The sequence below is a fragment of the Strigops habroptila genome, chromosome 2, assembly GCF_004027225.2.
Source record: "Strigops habroptila isolate Jane chromosome 2, bStrHab1.2.pri, whole genome shotgun sequence".
NCBI classification, from domain to species: Eukaryota; Metazoa; Chordata; class Aves; order Psittaciformes; family Psittacidae; genus Strigops; species Strigops habroptila.
The window spans coordinates 11631902-11654541 of record NC_044278.2 but is presented as its reverse complement, the minus strand read 5'-3'; the positions used below and the strand labels follow the sequence as shown (position 1 = coordinate 11654541).

The window sequence follows — 22640 nt, the reverse complement described above, 5'->3', positions numbered from 1 at the left end:
GTCTTCTCGAGTTGGCCTGTGAACAGAGGGGTGTGAGAAACTCCTTCCTCATGGTGGAAAGTCTCCATTTGTTCTGGGGTAGCCTTATTGCATTCCTAGTTCCCTTCTCCTCCTCCTGGCTGCACTTGGAAATCTTTCCCTCTGCACAGCTGTTTGTTTAATGTTTAACTGTGAGTGTAAAAAGGATAGTAATAAACCCAGCTGTTGTGCCTGTCACTGTGCACCCCTGGTCTAACAGCAAAGGCAGATGTGACTATCACAAGTCTGGTTAACAGTTACTTGGGCAAATAGGATTCCTTGTTTTAGTATTGTTTAAACTGGAGTCATCCAGGATGGGGAAAAAATGGGCACACTCAAGAGCATCTCCAATTCAACATATTCAACATGTCCCTACTTGGGAGGCTGGAAAGAAGGAGAACTGATTTGCTGGAGCTGTCTGTGCATTGTGTTCCTACCCAGAAGACTGAACAAGAGTTGTAGCATATTTCTGCTGGATTTACCATTTACTGGAGAAACCTTTATGTGACAAGTGAGAGAAGCTGCTTAGTTCCGTGCTTGCAATAATACAAAGGCTTCCAAAAAGTAAAAAATGTGTGTGTGGGAGTACCAAAGGAATTAAAAGTGAATGACTCTTTCCACCACTGTAAGCTCTGGCAGTTGCTAGTGGTTGATTTGCTGAAAACACAAATGCTACTAATATTGCGCATGTGAGTATTTCCTGTACCAGGTCCCAAGCGGCATAGGACAGTATTATGAGGAAGAAGACTGCTGGAGACAACAAAAGTTCTTCTTCCTAATTGGAGCTCAGGTCAGCTGAAGGCATGATTTGGGAGATACTTGGTTTCCTAAATATAGTCCAGATATCTCTCGGGAGAACAAGTTTCCATCTTTCCATTTGTAAGCAAAGCTGCTGTAATCCAGACACAGCTCTTGGACATTCATGCAGTGCATCTTAGTTGTGATAAGCCCGAAAGCTGAGCAGTGGGCTGCACCTATATGATGAGCCCAAAAGCTGAGCAGTGGGTTGCACCTATATGATGGGCTCAAGCTGAGCAGTGAGCTGCGCCTATATGATGAGCCCAAAAGCTGAGCAGTGGGCTGCGCCTATATGGTGAGCTCAAGCTGAGCAGTGGGCTGCACCTATTTTAGGAGAAAGAGTGGGTGATATTTTCCTCCTCTTCCTCCTCCTCCCTTGCCAGGACTAGGAACAGAGCCTCAGTTACCATATGGCCCAGCCCTGCTGTAAGCTGTGATTGGCAGTAGATTAAGCTGCGGCTTCTCTGCTGAGCAGTTGTGCCCTGTGAGGATGTGTAGCTTGGGAGTGACTCTTTCCAATGAGGATATGTAGCTCTGGAGTGACTCTTTCCAATGAGGATGTGTAGCTCTGGAGTGACTCTTTCCAATGAGGATGTGTAGCTCGGGAGTGACTTTTCAATGAGGATGTGTAGCTCTGGAGTGACTGTTTCCTATGTGGAGTCTATCTGAGGAGTGATAAGTAAAAAAGAATTACCCTCAGTAAATGAGTGAGAGAGGCTCATGGAGGGTTGCTAGCATCGTTACCCTTCCTTCGTTCATGATTGCAGATGTGAAAAAGTTGGCTGATATAAAGGAAGAGGGAAGTCAACACTAGTAAGAACAGAAGTCTTTCAATTAGATGCCTGAAGCTTTGTGACCCTCTAATAGATACCAAGTGCTTTTTCCAGCCCAAAGGGCATAATGCATTTGGATTCCTCTGTCCCTTGGTGAATGGGTCTCTTATATCCCAGGTGTAGATGGCAGCTGCGCTTCCTTTGCTCTAGGCAAAGAGCCAGAACTGGAATTCACCCATACGTTCCTCTGGGGTTGTGTGATGAGTCACTTGCTCAGACAAAAGCCATCTGTCATAGCTGCAGGGAAACTCCTTGATCTGCTGCACAGGGCAACCTGGTTTAATAAGTGGCAATGATCAAATCTTCTGTTTCACATGTGAATGTAGGTCCCACTCCAGCAGCAGCCATGTCTGTTATAACAACTCTGGGAACCACTTTTTCACCTCTTGCTTCTGAGCTGGTTTTGGGCTTCATGTGTAGAACTCTTCAGGTGGGAACTAAACTACCTCAAAGTATTCCCTTGCTCTCCTGTGCATCTTCCCCATAATGTTAGTCTTGGCTCTAGTTCAAGTTTCAGCCTGCAGCTATACCATGCATACAATAAAACTGCTAATCTTCTGTTTGGGAGTGGCTGAACCTTAGCTGTATTGGGGAGCACAGGTAAGGTTCTGTCTTCCAGTAATGCTGAGTGGAAGCTCAGCATTTTAGCCACAAAGATGCAGGTAAAACCCAAATAAATTGGGCAGACTATGAATGTTTGAATGAGAAGATCTCCTAAGGTCAGTAGAGCTCTTGTTACTGCAGGGTCTCCAGGACCTGAACACTGTTACTTTTTGGTTGCTGGAACTAGTCTGTTCACCACAGCATGCTGGAAGGGCCTCAGCACACCATTTCTGGAGCCTAGTATTAAACTTCTTATGAGGCAGAAATGTTGGCACAATGTCAGATCAAGAAAAATCAAAGCAAGTTCTAGTATATGATGTCTGAAGCCAAGCAAGGTTCAACAGAATCCCTTTGGAATAATTTTTGTGTATGTAATTAATCTCTTTTAAAGGAAACAACCAACCCTAGGAGACGACAGCATAGCCATGTAGAGCACACAGCACTTGGAATGCTCTTGCTGCTTCTCAGTGGGGTCTCTTGGCCACTCCTCACCCTGTGTGAAAACCTCTTGCTTGCAGAAGAAAGCAAAAGTAAACTATGAGAGAAGTGGAGTGGGGATGTGCTGAAAACATGAGCTGGACTGTTGTTTTCTGCAGCAGAAAATACACTCTTGGAAACATTGGCTCTGGCAAAAATGGGATATCCTAAGTGAAAAGGCAGTGTGGGAGGTTGCTTTGCTTTCAGCTGGGGATGGGATCATGTGCCCACCTGAGATCCCTTCAAACTTAAATTACTATTTAGCTTCATAGGATTTTGTTCTTTGTGGGTTTCCCTATCTGGAGGGGAAAAAGAGAGCACATCTTGAAGGAGGATGTCGGTTTGCAGGCTTTAAGAAAAAAGTCTGAGAGATCCACTCTGTTTTCTTGCAGAGTGGCCTGCAGACCTTCAGATGGTGACTTGGGTGCTGGCAAGTGCTTTAGTTTTATTTCTAATGTGTAAGCTAATGCTGTCAAGCCTGATAACTTGTCATTGAACTGAAGCATCTCTTTTGAATTTGGATTTTGTCCTAAATCTTCAAATCACTCTCTTGTTGGGCTGTCCTGTTGTTTGAAATCAAAGCTGCTCAGGTTTTGTTGTCTCCCCTCACCATCCCTTTCCCACCCCCAAAATGTTTAGATTAAAACCCTAAAAATTTGCTGAATAAGAGTAACTTCATCAAAAAGTCTCTCCTGGGTTTGAACCCTTTCCAAGAACAGCGCAGCAATTCGTATTACAAACATTTGCATTGTAAGTGGAGCCTGAAATGTCCTTAAATAACTTGTGCAGAAGTTGTTGGGTAGAAAGCTTTTCCTATACAGCCCTCATCTGCTCTTTTGGGGGATATTTAGGGAATGAAAGTGCAGTCTGTAAAAGCTGTATTGCAAGGGTGTGCCATCTGCTTGGGTTGAGAATATAGTTTAGTATGTTTGCATAAGCAAATGTTATTTTCTGCTGCGTGTACTTAGAGAAACACAGGATTTCAGAAACAGCCTTCATTACTGTATGCTTATGTTTTTCTTTGGGCATGGAAACAGCTACTTCAGTGTGGTTGAAAACAAATGAACAATAGTTTTAAACAAAGAGATGAAGGCAACATGTGGGATATGTAACTCAATGCACATCTGAAGTGTTGCTGAAGTGAAGAACCTGGGACCCAAGAAAGGACCAGATGTTGGTGGTGTGACAGTAATCCCTGGAGTTATTGCTGTGAGCTTTGGGTGGCAGCAGATTTGGAAAGGTTCTAAACACTTGTTTTAAGGGTTGCCCTAAGCCAGAGTTCCAGCTCCTGTGGGTTAGGAAGATGCTATTTGTTAGAGAATAGTTTGTTTCTTAACTGGCTGTTCAAAAAAAGAACTTTTCTTTAATGTCTTCCTGAAGCCTGAGGGTGGTCAGGAACAGGCACCTCCTTCATCCAGCATGACAACTCCTGATTTTTCTTTCTGGCCGTCCTGGAGGCTCCCCAGTGACATTGGTTAGAGGACAAGATTTCAAAACCAGGAAAAGGTAAATATTAACATGCTTTGTATTTGTCTTCCATTTATGCTGCACAGATACTCTTGCAAACAAGTGAACTCCTGGGAATGACCATGGCAGACTGTAAATCCACAGAGCATGTTTGGACAAAGTGGAACTTTGAAATGAAAAATATGAATCCTGGAACAATTACATTAACGTGGCTGAGGCTGTGCCTGACATACTGAGTCTGCTGCTTAGTTTATGCTGCTTTGGGTATTTAATACTCCTGGCAGACATGCTGTAAGAAAACTGTGGGCCAAGGTTATTTGACAGATGGCTTTTGGCAATTAAGACTTACTGACGTTAGGGCACAAAGTCAGACAGAGAAAGGCTGAAGGGGAATGCTCCTCTGAGCTCCATTTGTTTTGTTGTCAGACAGAAGTGGTGCTCCTGTCTCATTAAGAGGGCAGGAAGGAGGTTCTGTAACGCCTGTCACTGTCTTGTATCTATTCCTTCAGGGTCTCAGCTTCCCACTGTTGCATTGTCAGTGGGAAGAGCAGCTGAGTTAGGCACGGACAACGATGTGCTTCATTCATTGCTTCAATTGCTGCAGCCCATCCTTCACTTAATTTTGGGGTTTATGTAAGATGAAGCACCTCTTTCTTGTGCAACAGCAGTAATTCCGTGGCGTTTGTAGATGCACCCTGCACTGAGACCTTCCATTGTAACTAGCAGCCTGTGTGTTTGCTTGCCGGATGCGTTCCCTGCCCACTGGCTTGGCTGGGTGCCTTCTGAGGTCCATACCCAAGTGCTGTCGCAATGTGGACTGATAATCCCCAGAGGTCCTGCAAGGAGTGGCTTGTCTGTAGGTGCGGCAGAGAACGTGGCGGAGCCCTGGTGTGATTCGAAGGCTTTGCTTGGTGTGAGGTGGTGGAAAGGAATCCACAGGAAACCTCTCGAAAAGCTTTGCTTGCAGCAGGAACTCTTGTTGCAACCTCGTGCCTGCCCTTAAATTCACATCCCCACAGTTTTAAGATGATGTGTAATCTCTGTGGGAAACGCAGACTTAATAAACAGTCCAAGGACTCTTCTGTGTCAACAAGAGTCCAGTTTGTTTTCCTTCATGTTTGCAGCCATGTTGGTCCTGTTCAGCTGTGTGAATTCAGGCCTGGCTCCTTCTGCCTGTTCCCATCTAGAGTATGGGATTCAGATACACTTCTTTTTATTTCTTTACTTTTTTCCCCCTCCCCCTATCTCCAGGGTGGTGATAGAACCAAAGTACAAATATTTGTCCTTCCTGGTCTAACACGTTTTTATATAGTGCTGAGAGCCCTCTCTTTATTCAGCTGTCTGAGTGCTCTGGCCACCTTGAAATACAGAAAAAAGCTCAAGGTCATTCATCTGAGAAACAAAACTGCCATCAGCTTGGCTGGTGAAGAGAGAAGTCGCACATGGCAGAGGTTTGGCAATGGGAAGGAATGCGAGGAGCAGAAGTCTCTGAAGCAGTCCTGCCCCTGCCTCGGTGCAAAGGGCAGCAGTATGGTTATTGCAGGCTTTCAAAGGAAGCATTTGGTGCATGAAGTTGTTTCCCAAGAACCACCTCAAACCTAACTGCAGGTATCTGCAAGTGGACTGTTAGTATATTGAGGTGAAATTTCAGGTACTCTGGGATCTTCATAATGAGCTGCTCTCTAGTGTTGCTCCTGACTTTCTGATGTTCCTCTCTGTCTGAAGTACCCTATTTGAATGTGACCTGGGAAGCAGCTTTGCCTGTGGAGAGTGCAGAGAGAAAGGTGAGAGGTGTGAAAGAAGAGTAATGGGATCACTCCTGTAAGCCCATATTTAGACCAGAGGTGGTCCTACCTTCATGCAGCTGGATGCTGCCCCAGGTATTATCAGATCTAAAAGAGCTCAAGGCACCTGAACATGGGCTTTCATGGGAACAGGGCAAAGGAGCTCTAACCTCTGTTACAGGAAGCAAGTACAGAGTGCTGAACACAGGAATGGTGCAGAGAAGTCATGTATGGTGGTAGTATAGCATATACTAGTTTTCACGGGTAAGAAATGAGAGTAAGTGCTTAGATTTTAAAGAATATTGAGCCTTGAGAATCTTGCCTCCCTCCTCCTGGTAATCCTATTTCTTACTAGCAATAGTATAAGATAATGGAAATTGCAGCAAAACTGAGTAAATGGTGTAGATGGTGTATGGTCAGCTCAGTTTTGTGGAGAGAGGGAAACCAAATGAGGAGTCTAATTGCACAATCACAGCAGAGAGGAGGGACCTTCTCACCCCTCTCAGGCTTCTCCTTGTTGAAGCTTTAATCACCAAATCTGTTGTTGCCCTTCTCTGGGATAGATGGGAAACTTGTGGTTTTTAACTGAGGGTGGTCAAACACCACAACAGGTCTCCCAGAAAGGTTGTGGAGTCTCCATCCATGGAGACAGCCAAAACCCGACAGGGCAACTGGCTCTAGGTGGCCCTGCTTGGACAGTGGCATTGGACTAGATGAGCTTCCAACTTCAGCCGTTCTGGGATTCTGAGATTTACAGCAATGTCCTTTTGAGATGTTGAGCCTTATGCCATGGTGGGCACCAAACATGTTAGTGGCCTGGACCTTTGCCTTTTAAATGAAGAAGTGCCACAGGGTCAGTGATAAATCCTTTCTTGTGTAGGCTGCAGTATCTCCTGATACTGGCCTAGATGCAGAGCAGAAATCCTAGTCCTGAATGTTTGTTCTGAGGCAGCTGTTGCTCTTTGATACTCCCAGGGAAATGCTGCAGCCCTTCTCTAGCATAAGGGTACAAGAGACACAGGTAAGCCATGCACTGGGTGTCCTCCAGGACTCATCCTGCACAAGCTTTGGTCATCAAGATCAAAGATTAGGCTAGATGGAGGTTTCATCTTGAGGAGGTCACTTCCACTAATTTTATAACAACCTTGGGATGAGAATTTGTGTAATTGCATGAACAAAATTGCTTTGATGTCTGTTTGCAAAGACTGGAGCTTTGAGGAGCACCAGGGTTCAAAAAACAGGCGAGGGGCTCCACGTGAGGTATCAGCAGAGCATGAAAGAGGAGGAGAGTGGGATGCCTGAGTGCTGCCCAGAAGAGAGACTACAGATCTGTCATCTGGGGAGCAGAGTATTGCTGGGCAACTGCTGCAAGGAGTCAGAGGGATGTGACTTGGAGGGGGGAATGTGCACCCCAGGTAGTTGCAAATGCAGCAGCTTCTCGGCCATTCAGTACTGCAGCAGGAAGGGGACAGAGCTGTGAGCTGCAGGCTTTATGGCACTGTGCCTCTTAACCTGATGTTTCTGAGGGTCATGCAGCGCAAACTATACAGGGAGCAGATCTCAGGCTTTGAATGTCTCAGTCACTGCCACAAGTTAATCTCTGAGCATGTTGCTTGTGCCCTTCTGTCTCTTTTTGCACGCTTGAGTCTCGGCATCTGTAAAACAGAGATGATGACTGCTGTGGGCATATAGCATGTCATTGCAAAATCAAGAGGCCTTTAAGTAGTTGCATATTAACTATATGGGGGAAGCTAAAACTCACAAAAGTCTTTGATTACCTGAGCAGGCCCTGCAGGCATCTGGAGTGGCAGTTGCCACAGCATTGGGGCTGCCTGAAAATAGATGATCAGTCCTTAACAGCATGAATTAATATTGGCATTGCTTATTGTTAGTGGAGTAAACATCTAATAGGCTTTGATTCATAGCCAGGTTTCTCCGTCTCTTCTCTCTCTCCCCCCTTCCTTGAAAGAAACTTGACTGCTTAGTCTAGTAAAGCATTTAATGTGGGAGAGCCTTAAGATCTCAAAAAATAAATGCTCAGTGCCTAGAAAGGTTGGACCAGATGATCCTGGAGGTCCCTTCCAACCTGGTATTCTATAATTCAGTGTATTCACCTGTAGATTAAGGAGAGAGAAGCAGCTATTGGTGTTTACAGCAGTTTGTAGCTCTGTGCACACAAGGGCAGTAGCTCTTGCTCAGGGACATACCCTGCGTGAGGAGCAGCAGCAGGAGGAGGCCTGAGCGGAGTAGGGCCTTGACTGGGTCCAGCTTGCAGAGTTTTTCAGCTGTGTTATCGCATCCACAGCCATGGTCTTCATCATCTTTCCTTTCACAGGAAATGAAAGTGCTAAATCTTTTGGCTGGATTCAACAACAGACATTAAGGCAAGCAGGAGGATGTCAGGGTAAAAATGTGTGTGAATGGAGCACTAATGAGTCCCTGTATGAGCAGTTGAACTGTTGGGCTTGTCCAGGAAGTTCTTACAGAGGTGGCCTTGTCTTGTAAAAGATAGGGGGTCACACGCTCTGCAGATTTGCCTTGGGCAGTTACAAAGCTTTCACACCTGGAATACTGTGTCCAGTTCTGGGCTCCTCAGTACACCAATTGTATGGACTTACTGGAGCGAGTCCAGTGCAGAGCCACAGAGATGATTAAGGGGATGGAGCATCTCTCCTATGAGGAGAGGTTGCAAGAGCTGGCACTGCTCAGCCCGGGGAAGAGGGGATCTCATTAATGTGTATAAATACCTGATGGAAGAGGGGGAAGCCGGGTTCTTCTCAGTGGGTGCCTGGGTAAGAGTGACAGGACAAGGGGCAATAAGCTGAAACACGGAAATTCCACATGAACTTTTCTCGTTCCTTCTTTTTTCCTAACTGTGAGGGAAGTCCAAAACTGGAGCAGGTTGCTTGAGACGTTGTGGGATCTCCATCTGTGGAGATATCCAGAACCTGACTGAGCCCTGAGCAACTCTGCCTTGAGCAAGATGCAGTAAATTTACAAAAGGCGAGGATGGGATGCTTATGTTAGGTGCTGTGAGTTACTGTCTCCTGCAAGGGCAGGAATTGCTGTTTCAAAATGGATTCTTGATAGAGGCTCCCAAGGAAATTAGGCTCCAAGGCTTGCCTGTCCTCTTTGGATTTAAGGGCTTGTCTCATCCAGGCAGTGAGCTACCTGTGAAGGTGGTTGCTCAGTGTATGTATAAGCTGCCATCTGGAGTAGCTGCCCTTCTGCTACCTTGCTAACTCTGGATGTTTTTTCTACTTTTGCTGCTCTTGGAGGGCATATAGTTGAGATATCTATGAAAAGTGTTTCACTGATCAAGTGAGAGACTGTTCTAATCTTTCAAGATGTGGTGGGCTTAAAATGTGTATATCTTATCTACTTAATATGCTTTCATATCACATCATATCATCGGTATATCATCAGCCATCAATGTCATCAATAGAGATGTACTGTCTCTTCTGATAAGTTATGCATTCTCATCCCCCGTTTTCTTGAGCGGCGTGTGCAGCTCTGGAGAGAAAGCTGATGGGATGTTGTCTTCAAATGGAAATGGAAGTGGTGGCATTGCCATTTGGTGCATACAGACTGCTTGCTTGCTTCTCAGAGCAAGTAGTAAACTGAAGGTGGTGTACTCCACAGTTGCCCTACCTCTGCAACTGTGTGGTGGCTACATAACATAAGGAGAAATTCCAGTTGCTGGTGCAGTGGGTTCCATTAAAACCCTTGCTCACAACCCAAAACAGCCTTCCTTGTGTAGTTGATGGCAGTCAGCAGTGTATCTTGTTTTGTTAGGTGGTGTATGTATAGGTTATGGTCATCTCACTATCATTTACAGCAGAGCCAGGTGCTAGCTGCTAACCTGCTTTTTCATTCCTAACTATAAATGTTGGCGTCAGTCATCTTTGATGTAATGTAGATTGAGTTGGGTACATGAGAGTCCAAGCAAGAAAATTCTCAGTTGTAGCCTTGGGTCTGTGTTTTGTGCGTGTGTTTGCTTGCTTTTATAACACAAGTTATTCGGGTTGCTTCCATTTGGGTAAGTGGATGTATTATTACATCTGCTGCATCTGTCCATTGTGTCTTGTCTGGCAATCACCTGTGACCTGGGGACAGGGCTGTGATTCTGGATTAGAGCAGCAGCAAGGAGACATTTCTGTAAATGACCTCTGGATCTGAATAACCAGCCCAGTGACAGTGTTGGTCCCCTTGTGGATATTGCCAGCATCTAGGTCAGACTGAGGAAGGGGAGCAGGCTTCTCCCACCTGGATTTGAAGCTGTCTTGTTCTTTCCCTTCAGCTAACACCCATCTGTACTTTCCTTTCTCTTGCCACAGGTCGATGCAGTGCGGGTGTATGTGAACAGCAGCTCTGAGAACCTCCAATATCCTGTCCTGTTTGTGGTTCGCCAACAGAAGGGAGTGCTCTCATGGCAGGTCCCGCTAATTTTTCGAGGCCTGTAAGTACTGGAGTCTCTTCCTTGTAACACACTTGTCTGCCAGCTATATCCTTCATCAGCCTTCCTCAAGTGCTACATCTTGCTGCTTGTGTAGACCGCAGGGCTTGGTTGCAAAGCATGCTTGCTTACTGTCAGCTGAACACAGGAAGACCAGGATTTGGTAGGTAACCTCTTACTTGGCAGCCTGCTCTTGTCTCTTGGTTTCTCAAATACATACATGGAGCAGCAGGTTTGTCTGCTGGGGATCTGCCTGTATTGCTAGTCAGTGAATCTACCACATGGCATTGTTGTCACTTCCACAGTTGCTTACAGTGTGTGCAAGTAGTTCTTGTGCTCTAGTGTGGAGCAGGGTTTGAACAAGCTCTCAAAAGAGCACCCTAACTGCTGTGTTACAGTGCCTCTGGGGAATAAGGGCTTTCCTCTGTCACCCCACGTACACCGAAGTTGAGTCTATTATGGGGGTTGGTGGTTGTTTTGGGAATGTTTTCTTTGTGAAAGTGATGCTGCTGTTGTATCTTCAGCAATCTCAGAGCTCATTAGGCTGCAAGTACCGAGACTTTGCAGGCACCTTAGATCATCTGAGATGGGAAGTTTCATCCTGTCACTGAAATCCTGGTGCCTGGCAGCAGATATCCTGCAGTCTTTTGCCTGATGCAGGGCAAATGATGCAGGTTACAGCAGTGGCTGTCCTGGACTGTTGTTGCTCTCTCTGCCTCCAGCAAATGGCAGATGTGCTAGATCTGCAGATGGAGCAGACAGCCTCGAGGGAAATGAAATGTTGGGGATGGCCAATCCCTTGTGCAAACCACAAGATGCAACAGAGGTGGAGTCTGAGCTCTGAATAAAAGGCTCGATGGTCTTGGCCGTTCAGATTAGTATTTCAGTTATGCAAGCAGAAGATTATGTCATTCTTGGAACTGCCAAACAACTTTTTAACTGCTTTCTCTCTCTTTTCCATCCAACTTTCCCTTCCCTCCTTCCCCTGGCTGTTGTAGCTATCAGAGGACCTACAATTACCAAGAAGTGAGTCGGACCCTCTGTCCCTCTGAGCCAACACCTGAGACAGGATCCTCTGACCAGATCATATTTGTGGATGTCGCTTCCATGGCACCATTTAATATTGCGTATGAGCTGCTAGTCACCAGGCTTGAGAACTTCCAACTTGAGTAAGCTGGGATGTGAGAACGCAAATGTAATTTCTTCATGTATCTGTTCTACAGGGATTTGGTTAATCTGCCGACTCTTCCCTTCTTTTTCCTTCCCAGAACAACAACAAAAAAAGGGCATTATGTTTTATTTTGTTTAATCTAAAGGTATTTTGTGTGTGTTCCAGCTCTGAAAGTTTTAGACTTCAACATGCTGGCATTTCTTTTCTAGGACCAACAAAGCCTTTAACTTCACTGCCAGCCCTTCCCAGCCCCAGGTAAGGAGGAGTCCTGTGTGTGTCTTACCACATGCAAATGGTTGATGCAATCCTTTTTGTTAGAGATAGCAAAAGCCTTACATGGCTAGGTCATTTCTCTTAGGATGCAGGGAAACTTCTTTACTCGTGAATTTTCTGTGGATATAGTGAAGAGGTAACAGTGCCTCCGCCCCTCTAGGGGCGTGTTTGGGTCCTCTTGCAAAGCAATTATGTAAACCAAAAAACCATGACCAGAGCAAATGAAGAGTGTCTGTAGTTCAGGAAATTCCAGAAATGTACAGAAGTCCAGAGGCCATTGAACTGCTGCACTTAATAGGAAAGGAGATGGTGTATCTTGTTCCAGCCAGTGCTGGTTCAATTGCCGAGATACAGTCTTTGCTGGAGAAAAATAAATTCATAAATAAGCTAAAGATACAGCAGAACTCACACTGCTATTCCTTGCTCATGGCAGCAAGGTGAGTTGGGAGGTGATAAATTAAATGCCTGGTTATTAGTTCAGAAGAGAGCACACATGTTCAGCACATCCAGCTGAGCAGCTGTGTTTAGAGCCCTGCAGATACTACAAGTCCTCTCTTGAATGAAAATGCTGTTGGCAGTAACTATAGTGATACAGGAGCTTTTAGAACTGGGAAAGTATGTAATTTACCCAGGCTGTCTGGTACTCCACTTTTGTTTGTGCTATCACTGTTAGTAACACCACTTAATTTTAGGTTTCCTATTACCAGGCATTCCAGCTAATCTTTGTTGCTGTCAAATGTCTTATTACATGCAGTATTACATGCTATAGAAGCAATAGGGAATGGTGGTGACTCTAAAGCCTCATTACTTAGGATCTTGTAATTTGAATGTTGAGTCTTTAGGATCTGGCCTGGAATTAACTTTGTGACTTTGGTCTGTTATTTATCACAATTAATAATATGAGATCAATGACTTCTAATTACAGACCAGATGTTATAGAGCAGAAGATGAGTGCTTCTTCATTCCTATAGTGCTTAGGAGTTTGTATATCAAAGTATTAAGTAGTTTGCGGGGGGAAATTGGAAGAAAAAAAAGGGCAATTCAAAATCTAGATGGGTTTTGGTATAGCCCTAAGACTGGAAAAAGACAAGAAAACAACTGAAGGAGTTGTTGTCTGGAACCTAGCTCATGCTTTAGGGCAGAAGGAGAAATTAGATGTGGTTGTATAGGTCAGGAGTGTTGCCTGAATATGCTTATACTATTCACAGCCTATGCAGCAGAGAACTGTAGGTCTCAAGGGCCCTTATGTTAATTCTGTACTCTGGTATAAGCGTGGCTTAAAAAGATGATGATAGAAGAGTCCTCATGGGTGACTTCCTCAAGGACCTATGACTTTACAAGGGTAGTGCACCTGGGAAACCAAGGAGCTCAGGCCGCCAGTGTCCTTGCTTGGTGGAGATAGAACTGTGCTCCACTAGAGAAACCTGCTTGGTGAGCTTTCCGTTTGTAAGGACTTGTACTTGGAGGTGCTCCCTCAGCAGCGAAGTGACCCTGCTTGGAGGTGGATTATGGCAATAAATGCTATCGTAGAAATGGACAAACTTGGAAAAAGCCCCTGTGATTTACTGCTTCTCCCTGCCCTTCCAGTTGAGGGCCCTGCTTCCTGGGAAGGGGATGGGGGAAGAGAAATAGGAAACTGCTGGCCCTTGCTCAGCACTGATGTTTATATGGTGCAAAGGAAGCTCCTTTCCAGCTGGGAATTGTCTCAGCTACTGTTTTAGAGCAGGAGCTCTGGTAAGGAAGGGAGGATGGTGGCTGGTGTCAGTCCTCAGCATTGCTTCCTCTCTATGGTGGGGTGAGGTGCCCATCAGCCCCTCATGGAAACTGCAGCTATGAGCCTGCACAGCCACATCTGGGCTCCAGGTAGGGTGATGGGAGCCCTTGTGACGAGCCTGCCTGCTGGCACAAAACCCTCCTTCTTCAGCAGCCAGTTGGTCTAGTACATCAAACTTTTAGTGGAAGAAGAGGCAAATAATGCTGTTGCCTGGGACATCTTTTACCCAAATCTGAAAAGACCTTTGTTGGGACAGGGAAAGGCATTTCCTGACCCCACAGACTGTCCTGTGGGCCTGCTCAAAGTATGGGAGCACAAAACCCACCATTCCTTGCCCCCAGAGGAAAAGTAGGAATATTGGTAGGTGTTAGCATCTCCCGATTTTTTTCAGAGCTATAGCTGAATTCTTTTCAAAGCTGAAGTGATAAAACCCCCATTACCCTTTGCCCTCAAAACCAAAACCCTTAAATCCTAAAACTAATATCAGGCATTTATTTAGGGAACTTGACAGAGTTTCAAGCATTTGACCTAATACTTCTCACAGCCTCTCTTTGAGTCAATCCATCTGAGAGGAACTCCTATGATATGTTCCACATAAAGTACAGCTAGCAGTATGGAAACATCTGGAAACTGCTCAAAGCAACATAGAATGGAGTAGGGTATAAAATGAAGTTACTTTAGTTTGATCAGGTAGAAAAAAAGTTTAAGGGGAGCCGAAACTATGCTGTATCTTGCATGTTCAAGATGTCTGTGTCTAACAGTGTGCTGTGTAAGGTGGAGAGTTGTCCGTACATATTTAATCCGCTCTTCTGTAGCGTAAGGTCCTATTAAGTCTGAATTTTTGTGAGAGGCCTTCACATCCAAGCCCAAAGTCCACCTTGAGCAGTGCAGGTATCTTAGGATGGCTCTGAAGCTCCTGGCAAGGGTGATTTCTGGACCATAACTCTCAGCACTCTGTTTTCTCCTCAGTATTTTCTGTACAGATTTCCTCAGGATGTCGATTCAGTCATCATTAAAGTGGTGTCTGATGCAGTCTACCCCTGCTCCGTTGTCTCCGTCCAGGACATTGTGGTAAGCCTGAGCAGAGAAGGGGAAGGAGTTGCCTGCTGGAGCTCTGTGTCCTGTTGGGAGGGGGCCTCTGCTCCGACAGAGAGAAAAGACCTGAGAGCAGCTTCAGCCTGGTGTGGTGGTGGTGAAGAGAGCCCCTGAAAGAGGAGTGGAAACTGGGAAGGAGGCAAAGACAGGGCTGCTGAGTTCAAGCAGCTTGTACCAAGATTTTTATAGCAAATAGGTGAACAAGCTGATCCTCTGCAGCCTGTATACAGTTTGCTATGTTCCCCTCATGAGGTTTAATACCTTGCTGCACTGTGACATGGGTCTGTGCCTCCATGGAGTGGTGTTGGATGGGATGCTGGTGGCTGAGGGAGGGGACAGTGCTGTTCCCTTGATGGAGCCTTCCCCTGGCTCAGGGCAGCATGGGGAGCTTCTGATTTCCAGACATCAGGTCTCTCCTCCTTTCCCATTCTATTTCCTCTCTATGCAATTACTGATCCCCTTTCATGGGAACATATCAGCTGTTCCCTGCCGTGGAAGTTGGCTGTTGCTTGCAGCTGGGAATAGCCCTATATTTATGTTTCTTTCCCACCTCCCTTAATGATGCAAGGACCTGCATTGTGGAAGCAGCAAGATGGTGGCAGAGCTACACGATGGTGCACAGAGGTGCAGCAGCCTTGGCTGCTGGCTCTGAAGTCCTGGCAGTCACCTTTAATACCTGGGGTGAGGAGAGAAATGAGTAACATCAACTCCTGCCCACATCGTTGTGTTTGAATGGTAGAAGGGCAGGAGGGGAGACTGTAACAGGTGATTTTCAACCTACCAGGTATTAAGAATAATGGAAAGAGTAAAATGAGGGCAAGCACTTGGCATATAGTACAGACTGCAAAGCATGGCACAACCGGTGTACAGCTGAGCATATACACTGCCCTGTGGGAATGACGGAGTGATCAATCTGGCTGAATGCTTCTGGGATTAAACTGCAGCCCTCTTGTGATAATGCCAAGATCAGTGAGTGCAGGCCACAACTGGTGTCTTCAGAGCAGCTTTCCTCACTTCTGAATGGCTCCTGGTTGTTCTGTTCTCCTTGCCACTCTGAGCAGGGCCTTTTTTCTGCTGTTCTGCTCTGTCCTCTTGCAGGCTCTCTGTGAAATTAGTTCAGGTTCTGCTCCTGGTTTAACCCTTAGTTGTGTCTGTTTTAGTGCCCAGTGTATGACCTGGACCATAATGTGGAGTTCAACGGTGTATACCAGTCTATGACTAAGCAGGCAGCCATAACGGTGCAGGTGAGATGCTGATTTTTGTCACAGTGTTGTCGTTTTGGGTTAGTTTTGGTTTTGTTTGTCTGTTTTACTGGCTTGTCCTGTGCATTCCTAGCTTGCTTTAGATTCCGGTGTGCTGTAAGCTTTTGCTTTTCAGATCAGCTGATATAAGTGGAAGAAGTGATATTACCTTTTACTACAAAACCTCGCTTATGTTTGTTTAGGTAGGTGTGTTACGCTTTTTGTGCTGAGGTTCTGGATCAGAGTGGCTGCAGCCAGGTGCCTTCTGTTTGAACCTTGGCTCTTCTACCATTGAGTGGTGGTAATAGAGCCTTTATAATAAGCAAAGCTTAGGCAGATGGTTTGCAGTACTTAAAGTAAATAAATGCATTAGTATTAGTTTGCTTGTACTGGGGCACTGCTGTACTGCATAGTGTTGGACTCAGTCAGCTTATTGTCAGCAAGGAGGAGGGGAGCATCCCCAGAAGCCAAGCTCTGTGCAGAACAGGCAGGTCTCTGTAAGGCTGGTGCCTGTCTAGTGACTAAAACCTGATTTCTGGCCTTTTGGAGCCCTGCCTTTGCTTTGCATTGGAGGGAGAGGCTCCTTCACGTCTCATGGATTCTGTCTTCTTCTATCCTTCTGCGCAGAGAAAGGATTTTCCAGGTGAGCAGTTCTTCGTTGTATTCGTCATCAAGCCAGAGGATTATGCCTGTGGGGGTTCTGTGCCTTCTTCTATTCATGGTAAGTTGTGCTGGGAGATGGGTTTGGTTGCTGGTGGAGCAGCAGGAGTCCTTTGGGACCTTCTTGTGGGATGGCACGGGATGGTCACATAGCTCTGTCTTTTCCGAGTAGCTGTGAGGAAGAGTAAAGTATAAACTTGATATTGTTGGGTAGGTTAAAAGTCTTGGCCAATCTAGGAGGTGGCTGACTGGTACAGCGCCTGGCTTGCTAGGGTTATGTGCTTGTCAGAGGAGTCGCTGGAGTCTTGGGAGATGGCCAGGGAATGCTGTTTACAGCTTTTTGGAAAAAATAGTAATTTTAGGAGAAAATTTCACAGAGACTTTTAATGTCTCTTTGGTTGGGAAAGGCAGTAGAACAAATCTGTTGCCTTTCCCAACCAGAAAACACTGTGTCCACTTCCTGGGCAGTGGTAAAAGCAAAGTCTCCACCGCTCATGTGGTGGCTGTAGCTGGAGTGGGGACATTCCTATCCTCAAAATCAGATGGCTTCCTCCTGTATGAGAAACAAGACTGCAACCAACAGATATACTGAGCTCCCTCTACAGCCCCTTCCTCCTACCCCTCTCCTAATTTCACCCCTAAAACGAGAGTTGGCACCTTCTGGTTGTCTTTGCTGATAGTTTTAGGATCAGGTAGAGTTGTACTGGCAGGGTGTGCTGGGCCCTGCTGAAACCGAGCCAGTCAGTAGCACGGCAACCTGCACAGAAGTGATTTGCCAGCAGAGCTTTGGCCAAAGGAAAAATGGTGTCACAGTACCTGTAGTGAGAGAAAGTGCCCTTTGGGGCCTAGATGAATAGGAGATAAGATGCTCTTTGGATTCAGGCATTCAGACCTGAGCAATGTATAGAAGGGTCAAGCAGGGACTTCTTATCTGAAAAACAGGTTGTGGATACAGAGGAAGGGGAAACCATACAGAAAAGGCTGTATGTTGACAAGTCTGAGTAAGGTTTAGAGCAAAACCACACACAGGTGATAGTGAAAAGCCAGATGCTGGTGTTTTTGCAAGTGCAGAGACCTAAGATCAGGGCCAGAGATTTAATGTTTGTTTTTATATTTGCTGTACACTTTGCATCTCACAGGGAGTGCCAACCGTACCTGGAACCTGCAGCGGACAAAGAACCTTCAAGTGACGATTGTGCCCTCTGTTAAAAGTCAGTGCCTTTGGGCAGAGCAATGCAACTTTACTTGGCACTTCTGTGTAGAAGGGTATGGCTGGGCTGGCAGCCCTCTGGTGGGATAGATAGTGCAGAAAGCACCAGCAAAGGAGTCAAAACCCAATTGGAGCCCTGGTCCCTTCCAGGAGCTGCTGTGTGGCACAGGGTGATCTCATGGGCAGACCAACTAGGGCTGGGGGTGGAGAAATGGGGGGAGACCTTGCAACAGGTTCTGGCAATTCCTCTTTAGGAAAGTGAATGGGTTTTGGAGGGCTGTTTTGAGCTGGGTGTTGTCACCAGGTGGTGGTGGGAAGAGCAGGATAGGAGCTCTGGCTCTGAGAGGGGCTGTCCCTGCTCTGAGTTGACTGATGCCTTCTCTTTCCTCAGAGTCTGTTTATGTCCAGGCCATGTTCTTCAGCTTCTTGAGTTTCCTCTCCTTTTACCTGGGCTCAGTGGTTGTTGCTTTTGTGCACTACATCAGGTGAGTTGAGGGGTTTTACAAGAACAACCTTTCTGTTTGTCATCTCAGAGATGCCTCACCCTGCAGTACGTTTGGGGCAAGTGGGGCAGCAATCCTCTGAACAGAGCAGCCAAAGAAGCCCATGACTACTCAGTATAGGCTCCTACTGACCATCAGCCAGATGGGGATCATGGCAGTGTGATACAGGGTACCTTTTCTCCAGCCCGTAAAGGAGTGGAGAAAAGGTACTTCCCAGAGTGCTGGACTGAGTACTGCAATAAGTGGCAGTGACCCAAATAGGGCCGTGGAGTCCTGAGAGTGCTGGTTTCCTTCCTGACCTGTCTCCCCTGCCCAGACTTTGGAGCCTGGGCTTGTGTTGAGAATATCTGTGTCTGAAGTGAACTTGGGCACAGGTACCATGACAGGTTGTTCTAGGGCAAAAAAAAGCAGGGAGGAGGGGAAAATGACAAACAAAACTCTTCCCAGCTGCCCCAGAGTCCCTTGTTGCTCACTGGAGGTGACCTTGAAGTCCTCTTGAGTGAGAGGAAGGACTGGAGGGACAGGAAGGGGACAGTAGCCTAAAAGGGAGGTAAGATTTGCCCCTGTAGTGTGGGTAACAGCTAGCACAAGATGAGAGATGAGAACCTTGGTGGGGCAGCTGGCAAGTGCTCTTAAGGTGGTGGGGATGGTGGCGTTTGTTGGGATCAGTCACTGCTGCCTGTGTAGACAGTGATAACCATTAAGTAAATCCTTTGTCCAAAGCATGGAGACTTGAGAGGAGGGAGGCCCCTTCTCATACTTTCCTGCCCTACTGGGCAAAGGTTGGCATGAGAAGAGTCATGTAAAGCTTTCATCAAAAAACAGGTTGGTTTTGTGGGAACATCACTTGTCAGCCAGCTCCTCACTCCTCAGAAAAACATGGGAAGAGGTTTTCAGCTGCTTCAGAAGAGGGGATCTTAAAAGTTCGATGCTCTGAAATGGAAGAATTTCAAGATAGGGGCTTGGCTGAAGTGTGAAATTACTGAAGTGTGTGTGCTCTTTTTTGCTGTTGTTTTTTCTTTGTTGTTGGTATATGGCTTTTTCTTCCCCTCCCCTGCTCAGCATCCGCATTGGAGGAGGTGGTATTGGTTTCTTAAGCATTGTGCTGATGCACACCTCTAGGTCCTGCTCCCCTTTCAGTAGATTCTTACACACTCTGTCCCCTGAGCAGGGGAGTTGGATTTGGGAAGGTGGCCTAAGACTCTCTCCCACCATGCTGAGCAGGGTAGGAGGGGATGGTCATGTAACTGCTTGTCCTGCCTCTGGTGGACACTTGAGGGGGTAAAAATCCCCTCTTGCTTTGGGAAGTGGAGAGCTGGGTAGCCGGCAGTCACGGCTGAGCCATGGCTGGTCCAAACAGTATTTTCCTTTTTTATTGCTTTTGTTTGTTTCTTTTATGGTTTATTTATATCGGGTTGGTTTGGTTTTTTGAGGTTGTACCATATTTACCTATTGGTGTCCTAGATAATCCTGCCATGGCTGGCAGGTGGTGGGGTTTGTTGCCTATCTATCTCATAAGCGCTGTGTGTTCCTTTTCAGGGTTCAGAGGAAGGCTTCAGCTGGGAGGCTGTGTCCTGAGGATGGTAAGGTTTTTCTTTCCTTATGTGACAGCTTTAAGTGAACAGCACAGCAAGTACCTTCTATCCCTTCAAGCCTTTTTCCCTGTACATGTACCACATAGTCTCTGGTGCTAATAAAAGATGTTAGAGCTTTCTCTCTGCGCTCACAAGAGCACCTGAAGCAGGCCCTCCTGAACCCGGTCCTGACACCCTGCCTCAAGGAGCTGGCTTTTAGAGGGGTGGAGGAAGGGCAAGCCTTGTCTAAATCTGGCTACAGACTAATGTTCCTGATGCCAGGTCTGTTCATTTCTAAGCAAGGCACTCTGAGTTAGCCAGCTTTTATACTTTAAGATTTCCTCTCCTTGCTTTAAGCATAGGGACTCTAATTTTTTTAATTTAATTTAAATTTTAGTTTGTTTTTAACTGGAAGTGTTTTAACAAGTGAGTGAATGACCGATACAGTTAGGTAGTGGTGTTTGTGTATTTACTTGTGGTATTGGGTTCAGTTTACTTTATGCTGCACCCACTTTTCAACATACTGCAGATTTCTGCTTTATACAAACATAGCTGCATCTGAGAGGCTACCAGTAGAAGATGGAAATTTTCATCATGTGAGGGGGGGCACTGGGAATTCCTGCTTTTTGGAGCAGTGTTGGAGGCTGTTTAAATATTTAGTGCCTGCAGAGTAGTTCAAAGCACTGGTGATGTTAAGGGCATTGTCATTTGTACCCCTCTTCTGGAGAAAGGGAAGATGTTATTTTTTGGCAGCATTGAAAGGTTCTTGAGTTCCCTTCTTTAATCCTCATCTCCTTCAGTCTCTCTGGTCTGCTACATGCCACCAGATAAGCATACTAGTATAACTGAGCTGTACTTAAAAGATCAACAGTGGAGCTTCGCTCTGACCTGGCATTACTTGGGTTAATGTTTCTGCTGAGGACCTGGGGACATATGGATTCTTCAGCCAGTGAGGTCCACGTATGCATCCTTGTATGTAGAATGTGTGTGAAAGGTTTTCTTCACAACCAAATGAGCAGGGGACTGTAAAAGATGCACTTAAAAATATTCTAATTTTAAGTCATTTGGGATGGATCCTGCTGTGAGACAACAGCAGGTCTTAGGACACCGGAGAAGTGGGAAGGGCCTGTTTGTCAGGGGAGTTTGGGAAAACTGAAGGGACCTTGCAGAGGCTGGAGGCCATGGAAGAGTTCCAGGATGGTGACAAGGGATCACTGTCTAAGGCAAGGAGGCACAGCCTCAGCCGCCTAAGACCAGGAGCCCCAGGGCGTGCTGCTGGTGCTGCAGCTGAGGGTTCCTGTGCTGAAGGCAGCTCAGAAGCTGCTTTCCAAGCTGCCCTGGAGAGAGGTGCAAGTTAAATTCTGGTGGTTGGGAAGTTCCTCCAGAAGCTGCAGGACACATGTTGTGCTCAGCACAGACCTGGAGGGTTCCTGGGCAGGGAGGAGTGCTGAACAGCGGCCCTGTGACAGGACAGAGGAGCACAGTTCCTTCACAGCCCCTCCCAGAGGCATCTCTCCTTCTGTGACCTGTCCTGTTCCTTGTACTCTGGCACCTTCACATGCTTGGCACTGCACATCAGAGCCACGTCTCCTCTGGGGAGGAACCGTGTCCTGCCCACATGCTGTTGCTTTCTCTATTGTGTCTCTGCAGGGTGTGCGTCTGACTGATGCCTATAAAATGGTAACTAGCATCCTCCCTGTCCTCCACATCACCAAGGGCATGCTGCCTTTCTCTCTTGTTTTTGTTCTTTTTTCTCCTCTTCCCACCCACTGGAATTTCTCTTCCTCTAAAGTACCCCTATATCTTGTTGCCTTCATTGCTCCCATTTTCTTTCCCCTTCCCCACCAAGAAAGTGTGGATGGAGGTGCTGAGCAATCTGTCTCTGCCCTTTGTTTTTGAATATCCTGTAACTTCATGTGCCCCTTTGCTCCTGTTACCCACCTTATGCCCAGTTTTTATGGTTAACTTTTTCCTAAGCCCATGGTACACCTCCCATTCCACATCATCACTACCTGGTGGAGGCATTGCTGGAGGAACCACACCTAGTGTGGTACATTTACTTTGCTGACTCACTTGCACACTGTGAGGTGGGACTGAAATTAGTGCCTGAGCTGGGTCCAGAGCAGCTGTTAGGGCAGAGTACCTCTTCTCCCTGTCATTCCTGCTTTGTCCAGGTTTAAATCTTTCCTTGGTTACTTGGGAGAAAAGGTTGACAGGTCCCTTGAGAGGATAAAACCTGGTTTAAAATTAGGAGGGAGCGTTCTTGTGGGATAGGATGGACAGGAGTAGGAATTGTGCGTGGTGCCATGAACATGGGAGAACGCTTCTTTCACCCTCCTCTCAGTGATCTGGATTTCCAAATGACTTTAAAGCAACAGGAAAATCTGCCACGAGAGAAGGGAGGGTTGCACAGCAGGTGATGAGTAGAAGGTGGATCTTAGTCCTGTGGCAACCTACAACAGCACCCTGCTAATCCCATCTCAGGGCTGAAGGGGTGTCATGTGGGGGGCTGCAGTGTGCCAGAGCCCTCCTTCTGGTTCTCAGTCCATGCCATTTTGTCCACTTCTGATGCTCCTCAGGGCTGTTCATTGCCTTGTTAGAGAGATGAGGCAGGAGGGTAGAGAAGCTGAAATGGAGACCAGCTCTCCACAGCCGCAACACCACTGTGAATGTGTCAAAGGAAAGCAATAATTTGGGCTTGAA

The 22640-nt window shown here is 46.4% G+C and overlaps 1 protein-coding gene across 4 annotated transcripts in view; it reads left to right on the top strand.

The window, feature by feature from the left end:
* The window catches only part of SIDT1 (SID1 transmembrane family member 1), a 44166-nt gene that overhangs the window by 4200 nt on the left and 17326 nt on the right, over positions 1–22640 (top strand). For all 4 annotated transcript variants that reach the window (XM_030471998.1, XM_030471997.1, XM_030471999.1 and 1 more), the window contains exons 2-10: positions 10318–10439; positions 11435–11605; positions 11817–11862; positions 14624–14725; positions 15910–15993; positions 16618–16711; positions 17790–17861; positions 18252–18345; positions 19903–19946. In XM_030471998.1, coding sequence (XP_030327858.1) covers positions 10318–10439; positions 11435–11605; positions 11817–11862; positions 14624–14725; positions 15910–15993; positions 16618–16711; positions 17790–17861; positions 18252–18345; positions 19903–19946 — 829 coding nt within the window. The remainder of the gene's footprint in view (positions 1–10317; positions 10440–11434; positions 11606–11816; positions 11863–14623; positions 14726–15909; positions 15994–16617; positions 16712–17789; positions 17862–18251; positions 18346–19902; positions 19947–22640) is intronic.